Source organism: Emys orbicularis, chromosome 2, assembly GCF_028017835.1.
Source record: "Emys orbicularis isolate rEmyOrb1 chromosome 2, rEmyOrb1.hap1, whole genome shotgun sequence".
Classification (NCBI taxonomy): Eukaryota; Metazoa; Chordata; order Testudines; family Emydidae; genus Emys; species Emys orbicularis.
This window is the reverse complement of record NC_088684.1, coordinates 211,531,577-211,542,202: the sequence shown is the minus strand read 5'-3', so window position 1 is coordinate 211,542,202 and position 10,626 is coordinate 211,531,577. Positions and strand designations below refer to the sequence as shown.

The window sequence follows — 10,626 nt, the reverse complement described above, 5'->3', positions numbered from 1 at the left end:
AGCCAGTTCACACCTCATCAGGACATGGATGGGACAAACCCAGCCCAGCCTTACAGTAACAATGGACTCGAGGGAGTCACCCCCTTCCTTTGGTCAGTTTGGGACTGCGATGAGGTAATGCTCACCTGACTCTGAAGGGGGTGGGGCAAAGCCAAGAGGGAAGAAAGGACATGATAAAAGGGAGAGACATTTTGTCATGCTCTCTCTCTTCCACCTACATCTACAGACAACACCACCACCACGCAACTGAAACGCTGATAAAAGGGGAGAGCCTGACTGAAAAGTAACCAGCCAGCCTGTGGTGAGAAGCATCTACGTTTTTAAGGACATTTAAAGTGTTAAGATCAGCTTAGAATGCATTTTGCTTTTATTTCATTTGACCAAATCTGACTTGTTATGCTTTGACTTATAATCACTTAAAATCTATCTTTATAGTTAATAAATCTGTTTGTTTATTGTACCTGAAGCAATGCGTTTTGTCTGAAGAGTGTCAGAGGCCCCCCTTGGGCTAACAAGCCTGGTACATATCAATTTCTTTGTTAAATTGACGAACTCATATAAGCTTGCAGTGGGCATAACTGGACACTGCAAGATGGAGGTTCCTAGGCTTGTGTCTGGGACCGGAGATATTGGCTAGTGTCATTCGCTTGCAAGTCGCTGGGAGCAGCTTACATGCCAGAGGCTGTGCGTGAACAGCCCAGGAGTGGGGGTTCTCACAGCAGAGCAGGTTACGGCTGGCTCCCAGAGTCAAGGATTGGAGAGGCCTAGTAGATCACCAGTCCAGATAACACCAGATGGGAACGTCACAGCGGTGTACAACAGAAGACGTGCCAAGAAGCATTAAATGGACACTCTTCTCATCCCTTGAAGACCTGGACTTCGCAGATGATGTCACCCTCCTATCACATACCCAACACCATATTCAAGGAAAAACAACTCGACTCAACGCATTCAGCCAGCAAATTGGACTGAAAATCAATCGCAATAAGACAGATATCATGACCTTTAATATTGACTTACCATCATCTGTACGGAGAGAGGATTATGTTCTCACCAATGTAGAAACATTCACATACATGGGCAGCACCATCAGCCAGATCGGTGGAACAAGCCAGGACATCCGGAACAAAATCAATAAAGCCAGGAACACCTTCAGGAGCTTAAATACGGTCTGGATATGATCAAAATACAACACCAAAACCAAAGTCAAGATTTATCATAGCTGTGTACTTTCAACTCTACTTTATAGTGCAGAATGCTGGGGAAGGAGAAAGTATGACGTGTCCAAACTGTCTTCATTCCATACAACCTGCCTCAGAAAAATCCTCTGTATCTTTTGGCCCAGAACAATCTCAAACCAAGATCTATTGACACAGTGCAGCCTAGAGGATCTGAGCACCATCATTGCCAGGAGGTGTTGGAGATGGATCGGCCATGTGCTTCGGATGGAAACTGATTCCATCACCAGAATAGCAATAAGATGGACACCTGAAGGCAAGTGAAAACGAGGCCGCCCGAAAACAACATGGTGTATTGCTGCGGAAGCCAAGCTGAAAAACCTGGGGCACAGCTGGGGAACCATTGAAAGACTTGCCAGAAACAGACAGGAGTAGAGGAGCTTCGTCACTGCCCTAAATGCCAGAGGCATAATAGGAACATGATGATGATGACGACGTACATTTCACCATGATACTATTGACCAACAAGTCACTAATTTTCAAATGCTACCTCACAAGGCATATTTTGTACAAAGATCATTACAATAGTGAGTGGGGTGTGAATACAGGGGAGCATTCAGTCACAACGTATTACATTAAAGCCAGCTAGAAATACACAGTAATTTCTTGATATTATTTTCCATTTAAGCAATTCTTGCAGCTGCCAAAGGAATTAGATGTGTTTGTAAATGAGGGAAGTGGTCCGCACCACCATAAATAAGAGGGAGGCGATCCTTGCTTTTGCAATGCCATGCTAGGCGAACCGGAGACAATCTCCCTATTAAGACATTGTACACACATTGGAAAACCCCTGCTTTAGAGAATTATGTTAGAGCAAAATGTGGAAAGTCCAGGTGCAAAGATAAAACCAAACAGATTATTAAACAACTCGAAGAGTATATTATAGGCACTTTTCTCAGCTTTTAATTAACTCATCCTTCAGTCCCTTTTCATAGGTGTAATCCTCTTGGGGTCAATGTTACACTGGAGTCAATGAACTACTCACATCAGGAAGATCCCATAAATCTTTCATGACCTCTCGGGTCCTTGAGGAATAGCTGGGAGAAAAGAAAACAAAGGAGCAACTGTGTTCAAGTAAATTCAGAAAGAGACACAAGCAGAAGACCAATCACCAGTTGGAAATGGAGAAAGCTAGAAGGAATAAGACACACTAATCCCTGCCTCATGGCATTCGCAGGAAAGTGGTGGTTGTTTCAATATATATATTTTAAAGGCACATTATCATGAGAATTAAATGTCTCTGCTCTGGGACGGACTCCCCAACGAAAACCTTGTACTTCCTTTCAGATTATGCCACACCACATTCACAGCTACAGTGAGCAAGCTACCGACTTACCCAGAAAACAGGAGACTCTGCAATTTCAGGCAAAGGGTTTCTTCAGATCAACTGTGAAGGGGGAGAAAAGGTACAATTTACAAAATGCAATTCAGAAACAGTGATTTTGTATATTTTATACATTTGTTTTATATATATGATTATGCAGATATTCATGTACTTTAATGAGTTTTCTTTCTGCTATTGCTTCACTTTGAAATTGAACAATTTTCAAACATGGGCATAATCAAAATGTTCATGTTTAGTTTTTATTTTATTACAAAAGGGTAGAATTTGCATTTTAAAATTAACTAAAATGTCTGAATCTAGTTGCAGTGACTCCTAACTAATTCTTGTGAGTTGTTCAGTGTATATACTCTAGCACTAAAAGCAATTTCTAGACCACTGGCTTAAAGGTCCTTCTTTTTTTCCCCTATTGGTGTTTTATGTAATTTGTACTTCAGCTTAACAAATCAATATCTATCTGCAATATAACACAACTACAGGGTGGGAAGGAGTTCTCTCTTCTGACTGGAGCATAAAACTTGGAAACAGCCATTATAGATTCTGTCCCTGGTCCTAGCACGACCTTAGACAAGTCACTTAACCCTACTCAGTTTCATTTTCTCCTTTTCTACAAATGGGGATACTTACCAACCTCCAAAAATGTGGAGAGACTTAATTCACTTTGGCAAAAAGCTAGGAAATGCTTGGATGAATAATGCTATTGTTACCTACATTCACATGCAGTCTTTTTATGCTGTGTCCACCAACTGAGCAGCGTAGCCTTCTTAAAATAATGCCAATTAAAATACATCTACTAAAACAGAACATGCATATTAATGTGACAAATTCCTGTCACTCACTTGGCCACTGAAGAAAGAGACTACTGAAAATACAAATATATTTTCTGGACAGCAAGTTAAGTGCTGGTACTGTTAAGTAAGAGAGTCCTATTGCTGATATTCAGGAACTGCATGAACATTGCATTAAAAAGGAGTAGTGCTCTAAAAATGAGTCAGATGCTGCGGTCCTTGCTTATTTTTCACTTAGTCCTTAGTCAATGTTTGCTGGTATAAATACTGTGGGTGGAAGTCAATTGGAGTTTTATCATTTACTTCATTGGGACTAGGATTTCAGTTCTTATGATTTGGTTCCAAGGTTTGAAGGATTTCTGTCACTTATTTTACTAATTAAACTCCACCTTCCTCCCTCCCAGCTGCAGTTTCAACTGAAAACAAACAGCCCCACTGCATGCCCTAAACTTTTATGTAGCGTTGCATAGTGCTAGGAGTGTCCATTAACATATCAGGGAGTGGCCCCCATTTCTGTCCAGTATGGATTTGTAAATCTTTAATGCTAACTGAGATCTGGATCCACCAAAAACCTAGATTTTCAAACCTCAGATGAAACGTGCATTAGAACTGCAAAGACTTCATTCTTATTCAAGTTCCTTTCAAAGACTTCTTTGGTGATACGGTTTCAAAGTTGCCTCTATTTTAGGTAAAGATTTTTAACTCCCCCTTGAGCATCTATTAACATTTGTACCTGCTTCTTCTCAGGAAGTGGAAAATGAACAACCAAACCACAGAAATCTACGACTATTCGGCTCTATATGATGCCTATAGTTATGACGATTCTTCAAAACCTTGCCGTAAAGAAAGCATCAAGAAGTTTGGATCACACTTTCTGCCCACACTTTACTCTCTGGTATTCCTGCTTGGCTTGGTAGGGAACTCTCTAGTCATTTTGGTCCTGTTCAAATACAAGAGGCTGAAGAGCATGACCGACGTTTATCTGCTCAACCTTGCAATCTCAGATTTGCTGTTTGTTTTCTCCCTTCCCTTCTGGTCTTATTATGCAGCAGATCAGTGGGTTTTTGGGGACGGATTGTGTAAAATCATTTCTTGGATCTATCTGGTTGGGTTTTACAGTGGGATATTTTTTATTATGCTCATGAGCATTGATAGATACTTGGCAATAGTTCATGCTGTGTTTGCCTTGAGAGCAAGAACCGTCAACTATGGCATCTTTACCAGTCTTATTGTATGGTTAGTAGCCATTTCAGCCTCAGTTCCAGAGATGATATTTAGTGAATCCTATAAGGAACGCAATCATACCATCTGCAAACCACGGTACCCTGGTAATTCCACAAACTGGAGGATTTTCTCCTCTTTGGAAGTCAATATACTAGGGCTCATGATACCTTCAGTGGTTATGATTTTTTGCTACTCGATGATCATTAAAACCTTGCTGTACTGTAGAAGTGAGAAAAAGAATAAGGCTGTGAAGATGATCTTTGCTGTCATGATTGTGTTTTTTGTTTTTTGGACCCCTTACAACATTGTGCTTTTCTTACAATTGCTGGTAGGCCTGGGTATCATTACAAAGTGTGAAATCAGCAAAGATCTGGACTATGCAATGCAAGGGACAGAAACACTGGCTTTTTTCCACTGTTGTCTCAATCCCGTTATCTATTTCTTTATGGGGGAAAAATTCAAGAAGTACGTGAAGATGCTCTTTAAGAGCTGGGCGGTACCTAGAATGTTTTTTAAACGCTGTGGACTTCTCACCACTTACCACACCGAATCAACCAGTTCATTCCACACACAGTCTACTGGGGATCAAGACGCTCTGTAAAGATACTGCAGTGTCTACCACAGTTACAAGAAAAACTGACAGACATCACAACATTAAAAAGTGTCTCATTTAAGCTGAACAGATGTGCATTTAAAAATAAGCCAGCACCTTAAAATAAATGTACCATAAGCTTTCAGTCCTGCCTCTGGATTTTTTTGAATGTAATGAGAAAAAAAGAGAAAATGTTTGAGAAGTGAAACCTAGGCTAGGCTTTTGGAAATGTAAAATTAATTTTATATTACAGATCAGTGCCAACAACACCTGCATTTACAGTGCTATGCGGTGCCTTTTGTTCTTCATCAGCACCAACAGCGAGCCCCACTGGGGGGGGGGGGGGGGAAGAGGAAGGCGGGGGGGCGGAGATCAACAGTCATCACAAAATGCTTTGGAAATCTTAGCATATTCCAGTTATCGGCATAGGGTTTGTTAGATCAGAGTCCTAGTGTATAATAATTGTCTGTTTTAGCATGCTTTCTCGTTGAATATTTCCTAGATAATACATACTTTGTGTCTAAGAAAACTGAAACAAGATATATTTAAAATCTTGTTGTTCACCAAGATCTAAATTGTACAGTATGTTATACCACATATGTATGCTTTTTTATACAAGTCTTCACACATATATAGACATTTTGAATGAACCTGCCATCATGTTGTTACCTAGAATAGCAGTTTTACATAATAATTAACATGGACATTGGTAGAAATATTTTTAAATAAAAAATGAGTTTTTAAAAAAAAAAAAAAACCTACAATGCATCCTATGTGCATCATTTAAAACATTTTGTTCCTAGTCACGTTTTTAAGTGAAATTACTTTACTTAAACACCCTTTTTAAAAAACAAGACTAATAAGCCTTTGAAAAATGCCCCCTAACAAAATGACATTAAGCAACGAAAGTCTCCAGTTGGCAGGGGGAGAAGCTGCCAAAGCAGGAATCACTGCATTAGGTGTGAGGGAGAAAAAAGGGCCCAGCCAGGGCCATCCCTCCTCCCAACATCCCCCTGGACCCAGTACTGTGCAGGAGAGACCACCTCATTATGGGGGTACTAGGACCATGGGGATGCCTCTTCCTCTTTCTCCACTTTTGACTGGGCTTTCTCTGCCCTGTGCTGTTTGCTCCAACCCTTCCTCTCCCTCACAGTCTCTTCCCCTCAGCGTGACTTAGCTGATCCCCTGCTAACTAAACCTAACCATTTAAAAAATAGTGCCACTATCCTGGCGTTTGCTGCCATCACATGGGTCATTCTGCTGGCGTCCTAGAATCCTTTTCCTACCCTCTCTTTTCTGCTCTCTTTAGATTATAAGCTCTTTGGGGGCAGGGACCTTCCACTACTCTGCCTGCACAGTGCCTAGTCCTCTGGAGCTGCCCTTAGGCACTACTGTAATAAACATAATAAAATGACACAGGATAAGTGACCTGGAAGACCAAGTGAAATGTGCTGCAAGCTGCCTGTGGGAAGCAACAGCAGGGCAGTGCAGGAAGGGGCCACTGCTTTCCAGGAGAGGAGATTGAAGGTAAGGTGGGTCCTGTCTAGGGTGTGTATGTGACTCGAGCTGTTCAGGGGGCAGACGAACCTTTACATGCCCCCCCCCCCACTATCAAGCGATACAATTTGGGGGACAACGCCCATCCCTACTATCTACCCTCTCTCACGAGACAGGCTGTCATAGGATTACCACCTGGAAAGGCCTTCTTCTGGTGTGGGGGTGGTCTTGCAGGCATCCCACCGTCAGTTTCCCCTCTCAGGACCCCTCAAGAAACCTTCTCCAGCTCCAACAGGAACTTGCAACAGGTTAATTTATTAATTTGGACAGCTCAGATCACAAATTGAAGCTCAATACCGTGACTCAAACAATGGCGTAGCCAGGTCCTAAGTGCAGGGGGAGCAAACCTAAAAAAGGAGCCCCCCCTTGGCTCCTCCTCTGGCCACACCCACCCTGGCTCCTCCTTCCGCTCCGCGCCCCCCCCCCCCACTGGCTCCTCCAGCCATGCTGCGGCCATGCTGCGCCCCCCCCCCCCCCCCCTCAGAGGGGCTCGGTCCGGGGGGAAGGGGCTGGGGGCGGGCTGGCGGCGAGGGCTAGCTGGGGCTGGTGGCGAGGGCTAGCTGGGGCTGGCGGCTCCCCCCGGCGGAGCAGCAGGCACAGCCTTCGGGGAGGCCGGAGGGCTCCTCATGGCAGAGGTGGGGGGAGAGCTGCCTGGCTCCGGCCGCATTCCGGGAACCAGGGCCGCCGCCCTGGGGCCCAAGCCGGGCTGGAGCCGCTGGGGCCAGGGGTGCTCGGCCCGGGGCCCGGGACCGGGCCGGCACCCCAGGGCCCAAGCCGAGCCGGGCTGGAGCCGCTGGGGCCGGAGCCGCCGGGGCCGGGGGTGCTCGGCTGGCGCTGCTCGGCCAATTCCAGGACCGGGCCGGCGCGCTCAGCCAGAGCTGCTGGGGCCGGGGCCGGCGCCGAGCCGGGCCGGAGCCACCAGGGCCGGGACCAGGCCGGCGCGCTCGGCCAGAGCTGCTGGGGCTGGGGCCGGCGCCCCGGCGCCCAAGCCGGGCCGGTGCCGCTGGGGCCAGGGCCTGAGCCGGGACGGAACCACCGGGACCGGGCTGGCGCGCTCGGCTGGAACTGGGGCCGGCGTCCTGGGGCCCGAGCCGGGCCGGAGCCGCTGGGGCCGGCGCGCTCGGCCGGGGCCAGCGCCCCAGGTCCCGAGCCGAGTCGGCGCTGCTGGGGCCGGCCGGGGCTGGCGCTGCTTGGCCGGGGCCGGAGGGAGCCGCTCGGCAAGGGCCAGACTGGGCCACGTCGCGCCTCCCCGGAGCCCTCCTCCTCGCGTTCCCTCCCCCCCCCCCCCCGCCCCAGCTGCCGGCCTGCCCCTGCTTGTTTTCAGACTTCCCGCAAACATCTGATTCGCGGGAAGCAGCGGAGGGGGAGGAGCAGGGGGGTGGAGCGTTCAGGGGAGGAGAGGAGAGGGATGTGAGCTAGGGGAGGGGTGGACAGCTGCGGGGCCCTTTTAGGCGGGGCCGGCCCTGCTCAGGTGCCGCTTTTGAAAAATGTGATGAGGGGAAGCGGCTGCTTCCCCTGCACCCCACTAGCTACGCTACTACTCAAAGGATTCTGGCTCCACCGCCTTCTGTGACACCAGGCTCTTCATCAGACTCACTCGTCCTTTAGGCTGGAGGGCTCCCAGGGTTATCCACCAGTGTGCAAAGTTCAAACAAGCCACTAATGCAAACTCTGTCCTTGGGCATAATAGAAGTCTCACATCTCTCCTGGGATCTTTCCCAGCTCCCTGCCTTTGAGCAGGGCAGTGGCCTCTCTTGCTCCAGCGCTTTCTTCTCCCACTACCCAGGCTTCTGGCCTGTCTCCCTGTTCCCAGGGAGCAGCAGTGGGAGCCCCATGTCAGCAGTTCTCTATGCCCATTTCCTGTCTGACTCACCCATCTCTCCTCCCTCCAGGGCCCAGATGCCTGAGGCCTAATTGGAAGTCAGTTGACCTGTCACAGGCACTGGTCTCTTCCCCTTTAAAGGGCCAGTGACACCCTGTAGCACGGGGCCATTCAGTTAAATTCAACAGCAACAGATTTTAAACTGATTAAAAGACTTAAAAAAAAAAACACTTCAGAATTAACCTGTGATACCATCAGATATCACTGAAACCAAGATCTTCACATAAAGATTAGAATATTATATGGGCAATGAGAATTTCCATATAGTATGTTACTGCGCATTAAATATAATGTTTTTCCCGAAGAAAGGCTATAGCCCTTCATGCTTCAGTGCATTAGCAAACCACTGACTACTGGGTTAAGAAGAAACCTCCACTATGGGCAAGTTAATTCATAAGTGCTCAGCTTTAAGTTTCTTGCACATTCTTCTGAAGCATCTCATGCTGGCTACTGTCAAAGACAGCATACTGAGCTAGAAGGACCATGGGTCTGATCCAGTTGGGCAACTCCTATGTTCCTAAGCACACGCAAGACACCAATGATGTATTGGCTCCATGATATTAGCTCCACAGTAAATGCTGATACGCATACATTCATTTACCATTTTTGTAATAAGACTAGCCTGCAAGCAGGACTGCAAGATAGGATTATTCTCTCTGGACCAAACTCTGCAACCCTTATAATCAGGTGAAAAAAGGATGAGCATGCTCTTTTGAAAGGTAAATATTCTGGGACTGATAATGGAATTTGTTTATTGCTGAGAAAAATCATGCACTTGTTACCCTTCATAGTAAAATAGTCATTAGTGAAATCAATGGACTATAAGCAGATGTCAATGGCTGGTAAAACTCAGTTGATGTGGGATTATTATTCATACAGGCTGAAGTTCCTCCATCACTGTGCAATCATCAAATCAAAAGGTTTTGTGCCCAGAGCTCCACCAGGGAATGAAATCCAGGCTCTCACCAGCTGCTCTTCCAGCCTATGGACAGAATAGGGGCAACAGTCCCTCTGCACACACCTTTCTGGAGAGTTTGGAACACTGGATCCACACATATGTGGAATCAACAACCCTTTCCCTAGGCCTGCACCAACCTGCCATTTCAACACTGACTTGAGTAGAGCCTTTTCTTTCCAGAACTCAGAGGCAACCACTTCCATAGCAGTTTTGTCTGACACCTCACACACTCACTCATTTGGGGCATGACAGGGTTTAGCTGGCACAGACTGCTTTGTGTGCAATCTCCCTGCTGGGGTGAATGTCAGCCACAGTAATTAATGGACAGGTGCCAATGAAGTTGACAACCACCGAACTGTTCAGTGAAAAACTGATCCTAGAGAAACCTACATATGTCAAAGCTGGGCACTGTCAGTTTTTCTTGAGGATGGCTGGAGAGTGGTGAGGAGGGAAGGGCACCACTGAATTTGAGCAGAGTAAATTATTCACTGCACCAGCTGGATCAGCAGCCAGAATTCTGTACAGCTGAGGGAGTGGCCTAGTGGATAGAGCACTGAATTGGAATTCAGGCAACAGGAGTTCTATTTCATAGAATCATAGAATATCAGGGTTGAAAGGGACCTCAGGAGGTCATCTAGTCCAACCCCCTGCTCAAAGCAGGACCAATCCCCAGACAGATTTTTACCCCAGTTCCCTAAGTGGCCCCCTCAAGGATTGAACTCACAACCCTGGGTTTAGCAGGCCAATGCTCAAACCACTGAGCTATCCCTCCCCCCACCTGGCTCTGTCCCGGCTAGGTGATCATCCCTCCCATTGGCAAAATAGGGCTGATGATGGTGACCTTCCTCGTAAAGCACTTGGCAATCTGCTGCTGAAAAGCACCGTATAAGAGCTAGGTATTAAGAACAGTTCCAAAAATAAAGCATGGCTTTCAGTGTGTCTCTGTCACTAAGAGCATGAATGAAGAATCACTTTAGCTACACAATAGTTTCCAAGAAGTTCATTCTTTTGTGTCCAGACCTACTGAACCACGAAGGACCATAGC

General features: G+C 46.5%; 1 protein-coding gene across 1 annotated transcript; it reads left to right on the top strand.

The window, feature by feature from the left end:
- The first annotated feature begins 2,534 nt into the window (after nucleotides 1-2,534).
- Nucleotides 2,535-5,354, top strand: CCR4 (C-C motif chemokine receptor 4). The gene is made up of 2 exons (XM_065398196.1): nucleotides 2,535-2,644; nucleotides 4,116-5,354. Exon 2 carries the CDS (start codon nucleotides 4,126-4,128, stop codon nucleotides 5,191-5,193), a length of 1,068 nt encoding a protein of 355 aa, XP_065254268.1. The 5' UTR covers nucleotides 2,535-2,644; nucleotides 4,116-4,125; the 3' UTR covers nucleotides 5,194-5,354.
- Nucleotides 5,355-10,626: the final 5,272 nt, after the last annotated feature.